General features: G+C 36.5%; 2 protein-coding genes across 3 annotated transcripts; both read left to right on the top strand.

Moving 5' to 3' along the window:
• The first annotated feature begins 1032 nt into the window (after nt 1–1032).
• On the top strand, nt 1033–7800 carry LOC132266867 (protein SUPPRESSOR OF GENE SILENCING 3-like). The gene is made up of 7 exons (XM_059767876.1): nt 1033–1128; nt 2944–3983; nt 4148–4442; nt 4572–4816; nt 6570–6721; nt 6877–7082; nt 7360–7800. Exons 2-7 carry the CDS (start codon nt 2952–2954, stop codon nt 7506–7508), a joined length of 2079 nt encoding a protein of 692 aa, XP_059623859.1. The 5' UTR covers nt 1033–1128; nt 2944–2951; the 3' UTR covers nt 7509–7800.
• Nucleotides 7801–11158: 3358 nt separating this feature from the next.
• Nucleotides 11159–14969, top strand: LOC132266866 (protein SUPPRESSOR OF GENE SILENCING 3 homolog). 2 transcript variants are annotated; one of them, XR_009468730.1, is made up of 4 exons: nt 11159–11310; nt 12884–13818; nt 13977–14270; nt 14408–14969. XR_009468730.1 is itself a non-coding variant. In XM_059767875.1 (3 exons), exons 2-3 carry the CDS (start codon nt 12892–12894, stop codon nt 14199–14201), a joined length of 1152 nt encoding a protein of 383 aa, XP_059623858.1. In that variant the 5' UTR covers nt 11159–11310; nt 12884–12891; the 3' UTR covers nt 14202–14969. The 2 variants fall into 2 exon arrangements, 1 of the variants encoding a protein (XP_059623858.1); XM_059767875.1 differs by having other exon boundaries at nt 13977–14969.
• The last annotated feature ends 5779 nt before the right edge of the window (nt 14970–20748 follow it).

The following is a 20748-nucleotide window of genomic DNA, read 5'->3' as shown; positions in this document are numbered from 1 at the left end:
GTTAATGGATAATTAAATTTCAAGTTTAAAAAATATATACTTTCCCTGTCTCAAATTAAAAGTCCCCTTTGGGTGGAATTTTTAATTTGAGACCAAGGAAGTGATAACTAAGATAATTCAAAGTGCATTCCTGTACTTCCTGTCAGAAAAGCTAAATAGAATTAGTCATGCCAATAGGATGGACAGACACAGGAAAGTTGGCAAAAAATCAGAAAAAAGACCCCTAAAGTCCCTCAAGCTTTATAAATAGATAGCCCTAGTGTAACGAAATTCTTGTCTCGCGTGTAATTCGGATTTGAAAGGTCTTAGACATATATGAGTAGTATGCAACACCATTTAATAGTTTGATTTTTTTTTTCACAACAATGGTAATTGCATGACTTGTTACAAGTGTTATCAAAACGTGCTCAATTTTTGATTTCATGTCACGCCAAATTTGATCTTCTCGACTTTAAAGTGAACATATATGTGTAAAAATGATGATCTAATACCAATGAGGGAGTTACGAGTTCACGCCACAAGAGTAAGTTTTTAGATTAGATGGCAAACACTTACGACCCGTTACACCTAACCTCTTGACCAAATTATCCTTAAATAATCACTTATTAGCAATTAAGTTTTAAAATTAATCACTATTTATTTTTTCTTGATTTTAAGGTCGGATTTTTAACAATTTTTGTTTAAATTTATGGCCATCATGTAATAATAAGGAAATGCTAAATTATTTAATGGACTAATTTTGAATTAACTTATTGTGAAAATAGAAGATAAATTTATAGTAGTGTCATTTATACTAACCAATATATTTTATCTGAAAAAGATAAAAATGATTTTACTTTTATAATAAATAAATTGAAAAAAAAAAAAAAAAAAATTTGCATCAAAAGCACAAACGTCAAGAAAATCCGTTTTGTCCAAAAATTTCCGTACTGCAAGCCTGCTACTGCCAGTCACCACCAGTACTCTCACACGCTTATTTCTTCACCAAATTGCATAAATTTTTGGAGTCCGGACTTTTGCTTTCTGAATAAGTATTCTCTGTGCGTGTCTCTCTCTACAATCGACGGGGAGTTCGCCGGAAAACTTACCATTTTCAGGCGATTACTGGTTCAGTCTGGTTGGAATCAGGTAATACTACTATTGTTTCCTTTGTTCTCTCTCTCTCTTCAAACATATATATCTATATCTATATATATAGTATACATACATAATCGGTAGCAGACATACATAATCGGTTCGTTTCTGTGCTTCTCTATTCTGCATTTTCTCTTGTTTGCGCTATATTATATATATATGTATGTATGTATGTATGTATTCTTCATTAAGCATATTGACTGTGTGTTTAGATTTCTTCTCTGTAAATGTATCTCTCTTTACATTGTTTCTATGACTTCCTACTACCCCTGTCCTTGTATTATGGTCCTCTGATGTCCTTTCCCTAATTTCTCTCTCTATGTATACATGTTACTCATAAGCAATTCCTCTTTCTTCAAACACACCCACACAAACACAAATAATCGGTTCGTATATGTGGTTTTATCTACTCCAATTTCTATTGTTTGTGCATAGTGACTGCGTGTTTGTGTGGATTTCATCTCTGTAAATATCTATTTCTTTACATTGTTTCTATATCTTTCTACCACCTCTGATGTCGTTTCCCTAATTTCTCTCTCTCTCTCTATATATATATATATGTATGTATATTATGTATATACACTCAATATATACTCTTGCTCGATCTCTCTGCCTACTTTCCTGACTTCTATTTGTGTTTCTTTTACAGGGCTTTTTAGGTAATATCTCATCCTCATTTCTGATGCAGATCACATTTTTGTGTTTCTATTTGTGTTTGTTTGTTTGAGTGAAAGTCTGTTTTATTTGTGTTTCTGTTAGTATGGAGACATTGATTGATTTTGTGGAGTTTTATTAAATGGAGATTTAGACTTACTTCACTGCCTATTTGATTCAGTAAGTTGTTTCAGAAATTCCATTTACAATTATGAATTCATAATCACTATATTTTGTGCTTCTCTGGCGGTTTGGAGGAGGTGAAGCCTCCCCCATGGACGTACAATTGCAACCTGTCCTCGGGCGTGAAAAACCAATACACAACTCAAACCCTAGCTCGAGACCTCATATGCCATTTCTTCTTCTTCTTCTTCTTCTTATTGCTGCTGCTTTTGATATCATTTTTATAGTAGGGATTTATTTTTATTCTTGTTGGGAAAAGGCTTTTGAGATGATTTTTGGGAGTTCTAGCCAACCACATATTCCATTTCTTCTTCTTCTTTCTATTGCTGTTGTTTTTGTTATCATTTGTATATTGGGGATTTATATATTCTTTTTACTGGGAAAAGGCTTTTGTGTAGATTTTTGGGAGCTCTAGCCAACCACATATGCCATTTCTTCTTCTTTTTATTGCTGTTCTTGTTTTCATTTTTATGCATTTATTTAATTTTTGATTCCCCTGGAAAAAGATGAATTGGGAGGGAGCCTGAGTCATGCTAACCGCAATTTGAAGGGGGTATAAATTACAAATTGTGAAAATTGCAGTTTTGTATTTCTTATGGTAAATTCTTTAGATTTCTGGTTAAGTTGCATGTCAAATGAAACCGTTGTTTCTTGAATCGCTCACATACATTGATGTTTTTTGTGTTAGTTGCAATTTTCAAGATATATATGCAGTTTCCTTTATTAAATTATGTCATTATGTATTCAGTGGTCCTTTTGATTCACAAGACCATAGAACACCTTGTTCTGAATATCTTATATCTAAATTTACCAGATATTTTTATGTCTGTATATTGACATGCTGTTGGGATTCTTCCTTTGGACAGTCTCACTGATAAGGCAGAATTCTGGTTTTGTTTCTTTGAACATCAAGTCTAATCTTCATTTCAAGTGCCAACTGAAATTTCATTTAAAACAATGACCATATGACAGATTCTACAATGAATTCGGGAAAAGGGGGTGCGGAGCCATTCGTTGCTGGTACTACTGACTCGTCCAAGGAAAAAAGCATATCTGAGATCTCTAGCATCAGCGTTGATCAGTTGAACCATGGTGTGGCAGACCTCAGCCTGGATTCTGCACAAGATGGTGAGTGGGAGGTTTATACCAAGAAGTCTAAAAGTAGAGCAAGTAATGCTTTCAAATTAGGGGGTTCCAAGAACTCTAATCCTAAAGCATGGGGAAATGCAGATGGAGTTCAGAAGCTGGGTATGCAGAGTAATAGTGGATCAGGAAAGGGTTCTGGCATTAGCTTGCCAATAGTGAATGCTGATTCCAAAAGACTACCCGGAAAAGGAAGTTCAAGACCTCAATCATCTAACAGAGCTATTGACAGCAACCACACTAGCCCGGTACCCGTAATTTCTCCTGCATTGCAGCATGGTTGGAATTTGAAGTCCGTTGCTTCTACTCTGCCTTCAGAATGTGACCTGGGAAAAAATGAGATCAATCCAAATCCCCATCCTTCTGGTGTTAGTGAGAACAAGGTCAACGAGATTGGGGATGATGATGATGATTCAGATGCTGTTGATGATACAGATGATGAACTGTTTAGTGATGATCGGGATTCAGATGAGAGCCAAAAAAGCCACAACACACGTAAGAAAAGCAGGTGGTTCAATGCATTTTTTGATATCTTGGATAAATTGACCGTTGAGCAGATCAATGAACCGGCAAGGCAATGGCACTGCCCGGCCTGTCAAAATGGGCCTGGTGCCATTGATTGGTACCGAGGCCTGCAGCCCCTTATGTCACATGCCAAGACCAAAGGATCAAACAGGGTGAAGCTCCACCGAGAATTTGCAGAACTTTTGGATGAAGAGCTACACAGTAGGGGAACATCAGTCACACCAGCTGGTGAAGCGTATGGCAAATGGAAGGGTCTGGATAAAACTGTCAAGGATCATGAAATAGTTTGGCCTCCCATGGTTGTCATTATGAATACAAGACTTGAGAAGGATGATAATGAGAAGGTACAGTCAATTTTGTCTTGTTTATCTTATTTGGACGATAACCGCATAATTTTAAATTTTTAATCAATGGAATTGTTATAAAATACACATTATATTTGGTTTTATGAAATAAAATTTTTGCTTCATTTCAATTGATTATTCAATATGTTGCATTGTGCTTCCAGTGGCTTGGCATGGGAAATCAAGAGCTTCTTGATTACTTTAGTTCATATCGCACAGTGAGGGCTAGGCACTCGTATGGTCCACAGGGGCACCGTGGGATGAGCGTCTTGATTTTTGAGAGCTCAGCTATTGGTTATTTAGAGGCTGAGCGTCTGGATAAGCATTTCAAGGATCAAGGGACAGATAGGGAGGCTTGGGATCATTATCCTGTTTTTTTCTATCCTGGAGGGCAGCGCCAATTATATGGTTACATGGCAGAGAAAGAAGACATGGATATCTTTAACCGGCATTCTCCAGGTCCTCGCTCTCCTGGCCTACACCTATAGTTGATAATTAAATGCATAGTTTATTTTGGTCTTGGAGATACAAGAGTACTTCTACTAGGTTCTTATACAATTATGTTTTGTATGCTGTGCGATTGATTAGGTAAATCCAAACTCAAATTTGAGATGAGATCATACAAGGAGGTGGTCGTGGACCAGATGAAGCAAATGAGTGAAGACAATCAGCAGCTTGTCTGGTTCAAGAACAAAGTTGCCAACGAACAGAGGCATTCCAAAGCCCTCAAGGAGTCTTTTGGTATATTATCTGAGAAGTTGCGGAAAACCTCAGAGGAAAACTGCATTGTGAGGCAAAGAACAAAAAAGCATCACGAAGAAAATAAGGAAGAGGTAATTGTTAACTGCAATAAATTTTGTTTCCAGTGATGTTGAATTTGACTCTTCCCCTGCCCCAACTGACGGTTGCTTGCACTACTGCCTTGGGCATTATGTGGGTGTGTGCGCTTTAGCATAAACATAGGTCGTGGTGTTTGTGCCTCAAATGATAACTATAATATGGACTGAATCCCTCAAGACCTTTGGTAAATATAGTAGGCATATACTATTGCTGGGTAGCTACTATAAGTACTTCCCCCCACCCAAATTGTCTAATTAGCCAATTTCATGTAACAAGTCATCAAGATACCACTGTTAGATTACTGGAATGCCTAGTAGACTATATCTCAAGTCGAGTAGTATATGTTGTGAATATGCATATTGAACTCCAGATAAAGTTGTATGTTCATTTATTTATTTTTTTGTTTCTGTTTCTGTTTCCACCTAATAAGCACAATTTTGTTCCGACACCTATTGTATATATAATTTTGATTTTCTGTTATAATTCTTATAAATATTTCCTTCACTAATCGATGACATATAAAGAACTGCTCAGATCTTTGTCAAAATTTTGCTTATTCATCATATAGGGTGTATCTAATGAGAATTTCTTTTCTTTTCAATTGTACTCTTCATACCTTCCATGAATTGCTAAGGCACCACCCTTCAACTATTTCTTTGTATAATAGAGGACACGTTTATCTTTTTGGAGCTTCTAGTTTACTGCAACAGTCTTATGAATCTGCACCTGATGAAGGCGGAAATGGCTGTTGATTTTGAAGGGCATACATTTGCAATTTTATTACTGAAGTTTTGTGTCTAAAGTTACATTTTATTTTTCCCTTTTTTGGAGGATCATGGATTGCAAATTGCTTGATTCTGCAGGTACCCATCCTGCCCTGCTGTGGTTATACAGTTAAATCACATAAATGCGTTTAGTGTTCTAATATATTACATTCACCTCCTTGCACAATTTATTCTAAAGATTAGGGTTTTCATGCTGATAGGGCATTTGGGGTTTGGGAATGCTTCATTAGGGGGTGTAAGGGCAGGGAGGATAGGCTTCATCCCATATATGAACCTTGCCATCCTTAGGGGCTGTGTGGGGGGTGCGTTAGTTATATTACTTTTTATTTACTGCTAATCGTGAATCAGACAATGGCAAAGGTTCAGTTCTTGACACATTTAAATCACTAATAGATGGCATTCCTCAATCAGTTGCGATTTTACATTGGCATTGTTCTATGTAGATCCCATTACAAACACTGATATAATTTACAAACACCCATGTTAATATAAATGTTGATATCCTTAATTGAGTTCAGATAATATGATTCTTGTTTATCCATGCTTTGTTAAGTGGGATGTTTTACCTCAAAGCATCCTTCATAGTCAGGCTGTTACTTTTATCTTGAAATGATGGATCCTCAATTCGTCTGCTGATTGGCTAGGGCTAAGTATCAGATTTGTTAAATCTGTAATGCGGTTGGCCTTATATATATCCATGTACTTGAACAATTGCTCAAAACAAATGAAAAAGAAATTCAGCCGTTCATGATTTATGAATTGAAGTAGTTCATGTTAACTTACTCATCAAAAAAAAAAAAAAGTAGTTCATGTTAACAAATTGCACTTCTGTTCGATTTTGAGAGAATCATCTTACTTTTGGTTAATTTCTACAAGTTAAGTGTTTGAAATATGCTTGTTGAGAGAATTATCTTACTTGGGTCCCTCTTTCCTCCTGGTTGTTGCCTTTTATTCTGCTTAGATGGACTATCTGGAACTGTTCTTCAAGGAACAACTAAGAATCATTCAGGACGCCCGGGATGCAAGGGAGGACAGTTTTGAGAAGATGCAACAACAGGAGCGAGAGAAAGTCAAACAAACAAATACCTCTAATACATGTGATCACACGCACGGGTAATATATGCCCCTTTACTACATTCTCTGTTAATTTAATTTTCTTTTCCAATCCTTGGATATATTGCTGAAAAAATCATTGCTGTTCTTTTTTGGTCTATAAGTTATAATTAACTTCTCTGCTTCTCATTTTCTATTTGAAACCCTGGATATAGGACGGAGGAAATTGCAAAATTCATTGAATTTCAGGACAAGGAGATGGAAGAATTTGTTGCAGAGAGGGAGAAACTGCTAAAAGATCATGAACAGAAAAAGATTTCAATGAAGAAAAAGCACGGGGAGGAAGAGGTTGGACTGGAAAGGGAGTTCGATGCTGAACTAGACCGGCTGATGGAGGCGGCAAAAAGAGCGGCTACTGATGGTAAGTAAGATGTTTCAGAGACGGGAGATAGAGGTCAGTTAGTACTACTACTATAAACACGAGAAACACAGAGAAACTTGAGATAGTTTTTAAGGCTTATCATTACCTTCACAACATTCTAAAGAACATAGGAAGATTGCAAACAGGTCATGAGACATCCATTTCAGAGATTAAGATTGGTTACTTGTTTTTATATGTAATGGAATGGTGCCTTGCTTTTTTGGTGACTTTTTTGGTTTTATCTGTTCTATACTACATCTTGTCAATCCTCGGGCAGGTACTCCTCTTTTGAGAATGAAGATGAACAACGAAATCGGATGGATGTTATGGTGTGATGCAGAGAAAGTGGAAGAAGGCTATTTTGAAATAGTTGAACACTCGCACACTAAGAAGAGCATGGTGAAGAAGAAGGATATTTTCAAATAGTTGAACACTCTAAGAAGACGCCGACCGAGTTTCCATAAATAGACTGAGTTTTCATAAACAGGCCAGCTGATGATGAGTCTGATTATGTGATTGTTTTTAGTCTTGAGTCGTTTATAAGTCTTACAAATTTGTGATTGCTTTTAGTCTTGAGTTTGGAATTACGAATTTTATTTCTTGGAACCTGAAAAACTGAGAAAAAAGGATCCTCATTTCATGGTGGGGAATGAAAACACTATTAAAAGATGGCTCTTCCTGTCTTTTTATTGTTGTATTTGCTTGTCTTTTTTATAATTTTCAATTTTGTTAAACCAGAAGTGGTGCCTTTTTGTCTATCGATGCATCTTCAAGAAATTGAACTTAATAGATTTTCTGGGGCTGAGTGAAGTTGATTGAAACTGTTAATGTTTTCGAGGGGTTTAATAACCTGACAAATTTTTCTTTCATAGACATTAGGCCATGGCACATCTAATCCTCTTAACATTTTCCTTTCTTCTGTAAATGTCATATAGGTATGTTATTGACATTAAAGTACTTTTGTTGAATATGTAGTGTGTGTATATATATATATATATATATATATGTTTGTATACTTTGTACAGAAGTTAGGTTTAATGGTGGTGACCTCATGGCTTCCATGATCCGTCCAATATGGCTTCCAAGAGTAATGAACATATTGATTTTGTGTTTTTATATATCTATATGTTTGTATACTTTTGATTTTGTGTTTAATGATATATTCTAGCATACACTGTGATGTTGGAACTTGGAAGTAAGTTATTGTGAGAGTATTTATATTGACCTCCCTCGAGGTTTGCCATAATTACATGAAGCTCCCCTATAATTTTCAAAATTACTCTAACCTCTCTCCTAAAAGCTAAACTTTATTACACATACCACCCCTTCTAGTGACCCACAATGGGCTTATATAATACTCCTCCGTCCCGAATTAAGTGTCGCATTTGGTATTTGTGACTCATTATTACACATACCTCCCCTTATAGTGACCCACAGTGAACTTGTATAATACTCTCTTCGTCCCAAATTAAGTATCATCTTTGATATTTGTGACCCACATGAGTCACAAATACCAAAGGCGACACTTAATTTTGGACGGAGGGAGTAAAGAAACAAAAAATTAATCAATGCTCTTTAATCGCTGTATTAATATATTAATTTTGTTGGGACGAAATATGTGTTAAACCATGGGCTTGTTCTTTTTCTTAACTTTCAAGGTTTGCTCTCTTGAAGATGAGAAAATCTGAGTGATGATTTGTTGATGAAGTATTGTAAATGAGATTTGAAAACTTTGTAGGAGTTACGTTGGAAGAGATTATGGTGGTTTTGTAATCTCATGTCACTTTATAAGGTTCAAAATATCTTTCAATTAAAACAAGGGCAACAGTGGAATTTTGAATATATTAAGTACACGACATAAGCAAATTCCATGACTGACCGTTAAAAAGGAGGTCCGTGTAATAAGGTTTTGTTTCTAAGAGTGGTTAGAGTAGTTTTAAAAATCATGAAAGAGTAGGGCTGCAAATGAGCCGAGCCGAGCCGAACTTTAGGCTGTTTGGGCTCGGCTCATTTGTTTATGGGATCAGCTCGGGCTCGGGCTCGTCTTGATTTTAAAAGCTCGGACTCGGCTCGTTTAACAAAAAAATTAAATTAAAATTTAAAATTAATTAGTATTCTACAGGCCACATACACACTATCATGCAAAAAAATACAACAATAACAACAAATTGCTATATTTGTGTCATTACAATATTCATTGTGTTTGCCAGGTCCCAGGAAACCCACAGAGTACAAACTAGAAACAAGCTATAAAAATAGGAAAAAATTATCCATATATAATATAATAACAAGAAATCATTGCGAATTCGGGAAGTAAAAAATTTAATCAATAAATTAGGAAAAAATTCTCTCTCATAGTTCACACTTGGAGGGTGAAAAATTGAAATAGATATTTCCCCACTAATCTGTAAAGAACTAATTCAGGACACAGAACAGAACGGTTGAATCCACACTCAAAAAAAATAAAGAATAATAAAATAAATAAATTAGGATTTCTTACCAAAGGCAAAGATTCAACCTCAATTTCCTCTGATGTCTAAAACACCTACAGAGTACAAACTAGAAACAAGCTATAAAAATAGGAAAAAATTATCCATATATAATATAATAACAAGAAATCATGGAAGTAAAAAATTTAATCAATAAATTAGGAAAAAATTCTCTCTCATAGTTCGCACTTGGAGGGTGAAAAATTGAAATAGATATTTCCCCACTAATCTGTAAAGAACTAATTCACGACACAGAACAGAATGGTTGAATCCACACCCAAAAAAAATAAAGAATAATAAAATAAATAAATTAGGATTTCTTACCAAAGGCAAAGATTCAGCCTCAATTTCCTCTGATGTCTGAAACACCAAGAGATTAGCTTCTTTGATCTGTTCCAAAATTCCCAGTAACTTATCTTGCGGCAGTCTAGATCGAGACGAGATTGTCAACCTTCAGGCAAGGTAACCGGTTAGCCCAAAAGGACTTTCGAAGAAGAGGCCTCATAATTCGCTCACTCCAGAGTCCAAAAGACGGAACTGAGGAACTGAAGAACAGGCCTCGCAAGTCACAATAAATCGTCTTCGTTGGAGAATGAATAAGGGAAGATGCCAAATGGAGATAAAATTAACCCGGTCAAGAGATTCGTGAGATTTCCAAACAGTAACAGATAAGATTTGAGATTTCAAAGAGATAAGGTAAGTTTTGATCAATTGACAGGTGTGCAATAGTTTATAATTTAATCTATTTTCTTTTGGGTACTTATGCTATAAATTATAATAAAATCATATATATATATATATATATATATATATATATATATATATATATATATATATATATAAAATATAATATAATATAATATATATTACGTATATAAATATAACGAGTCTTATACGAGCTTTGTTCACGAACATTAACGAGCCTAAACGAGCTCATATTCACGAGCCTAAGCGAGCCGAGCCCAGCGTTGCTCAAGCTCGGCTCGTTTACTAAACGAGCCTAAATATTGGGCTCGAGCTCGGCTCGTTTGCTTAATGAACGAGCCCGAACTGTTCATGAACAGCTCGGTTCATTTGCAGCCCTATGAAAGAGGTCCGTATAATTATGAAAACTCATAGAGGAGGTCAATATAATTTATCAAAAAATATTAGTTTGCATATTAGACGTATAACTAAAGGACATTGGTTTTCCGAAAATATTAGTTTGCATATTAGACGTTTAACTAAAGGACATTGGCCTTTGCTGCTTTTTATATCTCACGTTCTCTTTCAGTATACGTAGAAACATTAGAAAAGTGTATTTGTGTTGTCACTAAATTTTGTTCAAATTTCAAATTCTATTTAATACTTCCAAATATAACAAAGGGAAGTTGAAGTGTTTACCTTAACACTAATTAATGTTGCATATTATAATTTTGTATAATTATTTGAAAATTATTTTTAATTGTAACGATAATAATTATACATATCATAATATCTAGCAAAAAAAAAAAATTAAATATTAAAATAATTTATAAAAGAATCTTTACAAAATTGTCCTGAAAATATTTGCAAATTGCAATCACATGTTTTATTTATTTATTATTTGTTAAATGTGTTTCTCGCTTGGAAGGAATAAGAAACAAATTGTACGACTTCTCACTGTAGCAGAGAACAACGTTGGAACCCAGCCGTAAGAGCCTCCGACAGCCACCGACTTCTCACCGGAAAGCCACCATCTCTCACTCTCTCAATCACTGGTTAGAGCTCTCACATTTTATTTAGGGATATTGATTTACGATTACTTGGATTTTTAGGTTTTAATTTTGTGCTTAGGGTTTCAAGAATGAGTTGGTCTATTCAGAGATCCGCATGTAAAATCGATTTGCATGTTTCATAGACCTAAAAATCGTTTTGTATGTTTAGGGTTTAAAGAATTCATGGGTAATGATGTACAAAATAGTGACAAAATAACTCAATAAGTTGCCTATTTTTTTGGGTCTCTCTTTGATTTTCATTCCTCAGATGATTTTTTTCAGTCATATTAAATTCTTAGGACATTGTATTTATTATAGTAGGATTAAGAATCCATGTTAACCAACTGGACAATTTTTTTAAAACTTAAGGAGGTGAAATAAAATTTTTAATTAAAAGAGATGCAGTGCGTTCCTGCAAATCAGGGGCGGAAGCAGCATGTGGCTAGGGGCAGCTGGCAGCCCCACTAGAATATATATATATTTTTTTATACATAAATTTGTAGAAATTGACACAATGCCCTCCCTAAAATTAATAAAATAACTTCTCTATTACTGAATTCACTATATTTTATTTTATTATGTGTATAATTTCTAAATATTTATAAAACACTCTCACAAAATTTATAAATTATTCTCATAAAATTATCTATTTCTAAAAATGTCTTTAATTCTTTATTCATTTTCCTTCTTATTCTTCAAATTTCTTTTTGTCATCTTCAAAACTTTTGCATTCTCTTTCTACAATTAAAACCTATCATTTCCTTCAAAATTCTCTCATATTTTTTTCTTTTTATTTCATTTTCTTCTTAAAAAATTCTTTTTTCTTCTTAAAAATTTCTTTTTCATGCACTAATACATAATTTATGTGCAATAACCTAGCTCGAGACCGCATGTGCCATTTCTTCTTCTTATTTTTGTTGCTGTTGTTTTTGTTATCATTTTAAAATTTTATATATATATATATATTGTTGAAAAAAGCCTTTTGAGTTGATTTTTGGGAGTTCTAGCCAACCACATATGCCATTTCTTCTTCTTGGTCGTCTTCTTCTTTTTATTGCTGTTTTTGTTATCATTTTTATGCATTTATTTAATTTTTGTTTGCCATGGAGAAAGATGAATTGGGAGGGAGCCTGAGTTATGCTAACTGCAATTTGAAGGGGGTATAAATTACAAATTGTGAAAATTGCAGTTTTGTATTTCTTATGGTAAATTTGTTAGATTTCTGGATAAGTTACACGTCAAATGAAACTGATATTTCTTGAATCGCTCACATACATTAATGTTTTTTGTGTTAGTTGCAATTTTCAAGTTATATATGCAGTTTGCTTTACTAAATTAATCTTATGTCTTTATGTATTCAGTGGTCCTTTTGATTCACAAGACCATAGAGTACCTTGTTCTGAATATCTTATATCTAAATTTACCAGATATTTTTATGTCTATATATTGACAAGCTGTTGGGATTCTTCCTTTGGATAGTCTCACTGATAAGGCAGAATTCTGGTTTTGTTTCTTTGAACATCTAGTTTAATCTTCATTTCAAGTGCCAACTGAATTTTCATTTACCATATGACAGATTCTACAATGAATTCGAGAAAAGGGGGTGCGAAGCCATTCGTTGCTGGTACTACTGACTCGTCCAAGGAAAATAGCATATCTGAGATCTCTAACGTCAGCGTTGATCGGTTGAACCATGGTGTGGCAGACATCAGCCTGGATTTGGCACAAGCTGGAGTTCAGAAGCTGGGTATACAGAGTAATAGTGGATCAGGAAAGGGTTCTGGCAGTAGCTTGCCAATAGTGAATGCTGATTCCAAAAGACTACCTGGAAGAGGATATTCAAGACCCCAATCATCGAACAGAGGTATTGAGAGCAACTACACTAGCCCAATACCTGTAATTTCTCCTGCATTGCAGCACGGTTGGAATTGGAAGTCCGCAGCTTCTACTCTGCCTTCAGAACGTGACCTGGAAAAAAATGAGATCAATCCGAATTCCCATACTTTTGGTGTTAGTGAGAACAAGGTCAACAAGATTGGGGATGATGATGATGATTCAGATGCTGTTGATGATACAGATGATGAACTTTTCGGTGATGATTGGGATTCAGATGTGAGCCAAAAAAGCCACGACACACGTAAGAGGAGCAGGTGGTTCAATGCATTTTTTGATATCTTGGATAAATTGACTGTTGAGCAGATCCATGAACTGGCAAGGCAGTGGCACTGCCCAGCCTGTCAAAATGGGCCTGGTGCCATCGATTGGTATCGAGGCCTGCAGCCCCTCACAACACATGCCAAGACCAAAGGGTCAAACAGGGTGAAGCTCCACCGAGAATTTGCAGAAGTTTTGGAGGAAGAGCTACACAGGAGGGGAACATCGGTCATACCAGCTGGTGAAGCATATGGCAAATGGAAAGGTCTGGATAAAACTGTCAAGGATCATGAAATAGTTTGGCCTCCCATGGTTGTCATTATGAATACAAGACTTGAGAAGGATGATAGTGATAAGGTACAGTCAATTTTGTCTTGTTTATTTTATAGGGATGATATCCACATAATTTTAATCAACGGAACTGCCATATAAGATGCATTATATTTGGTTTTTATGAAATAAAATTGTTTGCTTGATTTTAATTGATTATTCAATATGTTGTATTGTGCTTCCAGTGGCTTGGCATGGGAAATCAAGAGCTTCTTGATTACTTTAGCTCATATCGCGCTGTGAAGGCTAGGCGCTCCTATGGTCCACAGGGGCACCAAGGGATGAGTGTCTTGATTTTTGAGGGCTCAGCAATGGGTTATTTAGAGGCTGAGCGTCTGGATAAGCATTTCAAGGATAAAGGGACAGATAGGGAGACTTGCGATCCTCGTCGTGTTCCTTTCTATCCTTGAGGGCAGCGCCAATTATATGGTTACATGGCAGAGAAAGGAGACATGGTTATATTTCACCAGCATTTTCAGGTCCTCGCTCTCCTGGCCTACACCTACATTTGATAATTAAATGCATACTTTATTTTTCTTTTGGAGATACAATAGTACTTCACTTCTTCTACTAATTTCTTTTACAATTATGTTTTGTATGCTGTGCAATTGATTAGGTAAATCCAAACTCAAATTTGATATGAGATCATACCTGGAGGTGGTCGTGAGCCAGATGAAGCAAATGAGTGAAGACAATCAGCAGCTTGTCTGGTTCAAGAACAAAGTTGCCAAGGGACAGAGGCATTCCAAAGCCCTCAAGGATTCCCCAGCCCCAGGTAATGGTTGCTTGCACTACTGCCTTGGGCATTATGTGGGTGTGTGCACTTTAAGATAACTGTAGGTCGTGGTGTTTGTGACTCAAATGATAACTATAATATGGACTGCATCCCTCAAAACCTTTGGCCAATGTTTTTGCTGGGTAGCTACTATGAGTACTTTTCCCCATCCAAATTGTCTACTGTATTTATCCAATTTCATGTAAATAAGTGATCAAGTTACCACGGTTAGATTACTGGAATACCTTGTAGACTATATCCCAAGTCGGGTAGTAGATGTTGCGAATATGCATAACGGGGTCCAGATTTATTTTTGTTTCTCTTTCTGTTTCCTTTCCCTTCTCCCACTAACATGATCACAATTTTGTTCTGACTAATATTGCACATATATTTTCTGTTACAATTCTCAAAAAGATTTCCTTCACTAATCACTGACATATAAAGAACTGCTCAGATCTTTGTCATATTTTGATTTTTGCCTATTCATCATATCTCTTGAATAGAAATGACCAGTTTGATGAAGTTAGCTTAGGGTGTGTCTAATGAGAATTTATATTCCTTTCATTTGTACTCTTCATACCTTCCATGAATTGCTAAGGCACACTTCAACTACTTCTTTGTGTAATATAGGACATGCTTATATCCTGCTTTTTGGAGCTTTTAGTTTACTGCAACAGTCTTTAAGAATCTGCACCCGATGAGGGAGGAAACGGCTGTTGATTTTGAAGGGAACATATTTGCAATTTATTGCTGATGTTTTGTGTCTAGTGTTACATTTTATTTTTCTGTTTCTTGGAGGATCATGGATTGCTGCAAATTGCTTGATTCTGCAGGTTCCCATCCTGCCCTGCTGTGGTTATACAGTTAAATCACATAAATGCCTTCAGTGTTCTAATATATTACATTCGCCTCCTCACACAATTTATTTTGAAGATTAGGGTTTTCATGCTAGGCAGGATATATAGGGCATTTGGGGTTTGGGGAATGCTTCATTAGGGGGTTAGGCTATTACTTTTATCTAGAAATGATGGATCCTCAATACGTCTGTAATGCGGTTGGCCTTATATATATCCATGTAATTGAACAATTGCTCAAAACAAATGAAAAAGAAATTGAGTTGTTTATGAATTGAAGTAGTTCATGTTAACAAATTGCATTTCTGTTCGACTTTGAGAGAATTATCTCACTTTGGAATTTCTACAAGTCCGTCACTTTTGGGATGCAAGGGAGGACAGTTTCGAGAAGATGCAACAACAGGAGCGAGAGAAAGTCAAACAAACAAATACCTCTAATACATTTGGTCACAGGCACAGGTAATATATGCCCTTTTTCTACATTCTCTGTTAATGTTCTCTTCCAATCCTTAGATATATAGCTGAAAAATCATTGCTTTCTATAAGAGGAGTGCTGCACAAAACTCTTAATTTTCTGTGGTTCGCGTTAAAATTCTAACGCAAACCACAGAAAATTGAATTTTAAAGCGAACCACAGAAAATTAAGAGTTTTGTGCCACACTCCTCTTATAGAAAGCTTCAAAGAAAGCCGCCTTCTTCGCAACTGAACCTTTCTTGACAATTTCTTCCGCCACCTTGACGTAGGGGTTGCGGGGTGACCATTGTTACTGTTACCCAGTAAGAAACACAAGATAATGGTAGGCAATGGAAACACTATTAATCCCTCCCATTAACCCTCTATTTTTCTCCCTTGAAAATTTTAAGACATTCTAAACCAAAACTTGAATAGAAGGATGAATAAATTATCCACCTTCAAAAAATTAGTGATGTCTCATGGGTTCGATGTCTCTTCAACAATTTCGATTTGTAGGTTTCCTTCGATTCTGATTCAATCTGTCAATTGAAGCATATTGTAGATAATTCTTAGTGTAACATATTTGGTGCGCTTTAGTCATGAATTTGGAAGTGCCTTTGTTAGTCATCCATGACAGTACTTTTGTTGAATATGTAGGCTATGTATATATGTTTGTACACATTATATATTGTGGGGGTGAATATTTAGGTTTATGTTACATAATCACTTAATTAATTCGTAATTAGGTATACTTTTTTTAATTGATGATAATGGTGGTGAGCTAATGGCTTTCATAACCCGTCCAATCTGTAGTCCATACATACATGTCTCGCCTTCCATGGCTTCTAAACGATTTTGATTTTGGGAAATGACATTTGGGGAGCATAACGATACTCATCTTGTATAATTACAATTTTTATCACTGACGTTCTAATTCCAAATTTAAAACACCAAGCACTTCCAAACATAGATAAAACTATATCTAATTTTGTAGAAATAAATATTTGAAAATTATTTTTATTTGAAACAATAATTACATATTTGTCACAATTCAATGTTTTGAGGGGCGCCAAAGTTTGGTGCCGTGAGAAACAAAGCGTATGACATCATTTTCTCTCTCTCTCTCTCTCTCTCTCTCTTCCTAAAAAATAAAGAACCAAACAATAAGTACCGAATTCGATCCTTAATTCAGTACTCATAATTTATTATGTTGCAATTTTTCGTTCCATTAATTTGTGTTCCTTGAAAGCATAAGAACTTTGATATATGCTCAATCATAAAGTTATTTCCCCAAACGGTTTTCTACTGCTTTTAAGATAAACTCTTTAAATTTACAAAAAAAAAAAAAAAAAAAAAAAAAATCTCTTCACGTAAAACCAATCAATATAAATTTTTTTTTTAGTTTTTTTTCATGTTTGTGCAATTTGTTAGCCTCCAATTTGATTAAAACCCAAATTAATTCTGGCAATTTTTTTTCATGTTTATGCATAAACCTCACCCACAAAATTCTGGCAAGTGTGTTTCATTTTTCTCTTTGTTTTTTATTTTTTATTTTTCTTCTTTTTAATTAGTTATCATTAAATTTTTATGTCTTCAATTGTTTGAGTTAAAAAAAAAATTGTTTGAATAATAAAGTCGCGTGCCAATGCATGGGAGAGAATATGCAGCTAATACATATTAAGTGATAGATAATGGTACTGTGCGGGAGAGAATATGCAGCAAGGAAAAGGACATTAGGTGTCAAGTGTCATTATATAATTGCTTACAAGGAAAATGCAATTTACAATTTAAATAGTCTAAATAAAAATTGAAATTACATACTTGCCCTTTCTCGACAAGAAATTACAACTTACAAATACCCACACACTTGGTCTCTCATGAAGGGCTATATTGACAATTTTGCCAAAAAAAAAAAAAAAATGAAAACGATGTACTATGAAACAGAATATCTCCAACTCTGTGTGAGAGAGTATCAGTCATTTTCTTCGTTATAGCACCAACTCATTTAACACACACTGAAAGGCTGTTTGCAGCAATCATTACAAGACGATTGTTGACCACTGAGAGAGTGTGTGTATGTATATGTATATATATATATTATATTATGGAGTAGACGGCTGTTGAAAACTGTCTAATAGCATCATCTGTTTGTCCTTAGCTGGCATCAAGTGTTTGCCCTTCGTTTGTGTGTATATCAATACCAGTAAAGGATCCATATATATATATATATATATATATATATATAGATAATCAGCACCGGAATTTTCAGTTACCAATTGGTTGATGTGATAAAATTATAAATAACTTAATTTGAGAGGAATTTCTTCTATTAATTTTTTCAGAAATTGATTGGATTGAAAAGATAAGACAAAGCAAATCGAAACTAATTGCGACAATTTTGCGTACATGTACAAATGTAACGGAATAGTCTTTTTTCAAACTCCTACCCTTGTAAACACTACAACGTGACTCATCCACTCTTTAACTTTTTTTTTCTCAAATTTATTGGATAATATTGAAAGCATAAACGGTAGCATATTTACTTTAATTTTCTCTATAAAATTTGATATAAATATAAAATATATATACATACATGCTCAGTAATATAGAACAATTAAAAATGCCCACAAAATTACGCATTACTTAAAATCTGTACAAGGCCAAACAAAGCACACAGTACCACAATTCAAAAAAAAAAAAAAAAAAAAAAGTTGAATTTTAAGAGCTCTTACATTTTATATGGGGATTTGATTTAAAATTACTTCATTTTAGGTTTTGAAGAATGAGTTGGCACAACAAGACATATGTTTCATTAAAACCTTACTGCATTTTGGGATTTCAATTTAGTGCTTAGGGTTCCATAAATGACTGACTAATTAGACGAATACAGGCATATGTCAGTCTTCCAACTTGCAGTTTGAAGGGTATTATGGGGAAGTTGAGATTTCTTGCAGGTGGAGTAAAGCCGAGTCAACTACAGTAGTAATATTTTGGTGACCTAAGTGTCACGCCCCGCCTATGGAGGTTGTGCCACGCAGGCGACACGCAGACGCTGAGGAGGATGCTGCATGGCAACTGCATGGCAAGTGGAATTTCTAGAGTCTTCCGGAGTAGTCTAGAGTTGTGTGGAAGATTCTAGATATGTGTAGAAATATGTAGAAGTGTGTGGAAGGTTCTAGAGTTCTCCAGAGTTGTGTGGAGTAGTATGGAGAGTTCTAGAATGTTGTAGATATTTATGGATAAGTATGGAAGTGTGAAGAAGGTGGGAGAAGATTCTAGAGAATCGATCTCCACCATCGGTTAAAATGCATCCTAGCCGTCCATTGGGGATGGGGATGCCTATAAATAGGAGTAGGACTTCATTTTGCAACCAACAAGTCCTAGAGTAAGTCTTGAGAGCCTTGTAGAGAGCTTGAGTGCTAGCCTTGTACAAAGCATTCTTTGAAGTAATAGAAGTGTTCTTTCCTTGCCAACTTAAGTGCCTTAGTGTGTGTGAGTGTGCAAGCCAAGTGAGGAGAGGGCGAGGGCAACTACAACACTAGTAAGCGCACGAGGGGAGTGTGTTGGCTAAGGTGTGCACGGGAGTTAGGCTGACCAAGTACTTGCGAGAGTGAAAGCAACGTCTTGGTGCCGCACGGGAGCAGCTAGAGTGGTGCTGAAACTCTAAGCCCGTGACAGTTGGTATCAGAGCCAGGTTCGTCAAGGGAGCTTTGTTGGAGTAGACATGGCTAGCGGAGGAGACCACCAAGTCCACATCTTAGAGCAGAGCTTGGAGGAGAAGCTTGCCACACACTTGGTCTACACGGAGACTAAGTTTAATAGGCTCGAGAGAAGGATGGCGGAGATCTACGAGCTGATTGATGGCATCGCCAACAAGGCGCAAGAGAAGGAAAGGGACTTGCATGATCTGGTAGACGACTTGCGCGTGGAGATTGCCGAGTGCAAGAAGGAATTCACCCAGACGCGCGAGGTCGTGGTGAAGCCAAGGAAGAAGAAGGCGCCGGAGCCCAAGGAGTATGATGGGGCAAGGAATGCTCGCCAGATTGACAACTTCTTCTGGCACATGGAGCGGTACTTCGAGTGCATGGAGATCGAGGATGATGAGGAGAAGGTGCAGACAGGCACTATGTACCTCACGGACACTGCCGCTCTATGGTGGAGACAGCGCTTCACCGGTAGGGGCGCAAGAGCAGTTGATACATGGGAGGAGTTCAAGAGGCAGCTCAAGAGGCAGTTCTACCCTGAGTGCGTTGAGGACCTCGCCATGATCAACCTAAGGCGCCTGAAGCAGAAGGGCAGCATAAGGGAGTATGTGAAGGAGTACTCCAACTTGATGCTGGAGATCCCAGAGATGCCGGAGCGGCAACGTGTGTGCTTGTTCATTGATGGGCTGCAGTCTTGGGTGGCCACGGAGCTAAGGAGGAGGGAGCCTAGAGACTTGGCATCCGCAATGGCTATAGCGGAGCGCCTCGAAGACTTTAGGCGCGATGACAAGAGGGCCACGTCTCCCAGGAGGGACCACGGCAAAGGTGGGGGAGACCGGCGCTTCAAGAAACGGGGCTCGCCCAAGTCTAGTGATGATGAGCACAGCGATGAGGAGAGACGCCCACGCCATGATAAAGGCAAGGACCATGGAGAAAGGTCTAAGGCTAGTGGCAAAGGGGAGCGCCGCGATAAGGGCAAGTGGGAGCCGAAGTGCTACTTGTGCGAAGGGCCGCACATTTTGCGACACTGCCCCAACAAGAAGACCATGAGCGCCCTTGTGAAGGATAAGGGCAAGGGCAGGGTGGACGATGCGGGCAGCGATGAAGATAGGTGCATGGGGGCTATGCAGATGCTGAGTAGCGTGGCGCATGACACCAAGAAGAAGGGCA

This window comes from Cornus florida, unplaced genomic scaffold (genome assembly GCF_030987335.1).
Source record: "Cornus florida cultivar Cherokee Brave unplaced genomic scaffold, ASM3098733v1 CherokeeBrave_3.0.0_Hap2_Chr07, whole genome shotgun sequence".
NCBI lineage: Eukaryota > Viridiplantae > Streptophyta > Magnoliopsida > Cornales > Cornaceae > Cornus > Cornus florida.
Note: the sequence above shows the minus strand (reverse complement) of the source record. Positions and strands in the feature narration are given on the sequence as shown.

Bases quoted from the DNA above. Each gene is read 5' to 3' on its own strand.
- LOC132266867 (XM_059767876.1), top strand. From the start codon at position 2,952: ATGAATTCGGGAAAAGGGGGTGCGGAGCCATTCGTTGCTGGTACTACT. The intron at 4,443-4,571 runs GTCCTCGCTCTC...GCGATTGATTAG, and splicing joins CTTTAACCGGCATTCTCCAG to GTAAATCCAAACTCAAATTT. The intron at 7,083-7,359 runs GTAAGTAAGATG...ATCCTCGGGCAG, and splicing joins AAAAAGAGCGGCTACTGATG to GTACTCCTCTTTTGAGAATG.
- LOC132266866 (XM_059767875.1), top strand. From the start codon at position 12,892: ATGAATTCGAGAAAAGGGGGTGCGAAGCCATTCGTTGCTGGTACTACT. The intron at 13,819-13,976 runs GTACAGTCAATT...TTGTGCTTCCAG, and splicing joins AGAAGGATGATAGTGATAAG to TGGCTTGGCATGGGAAATCA.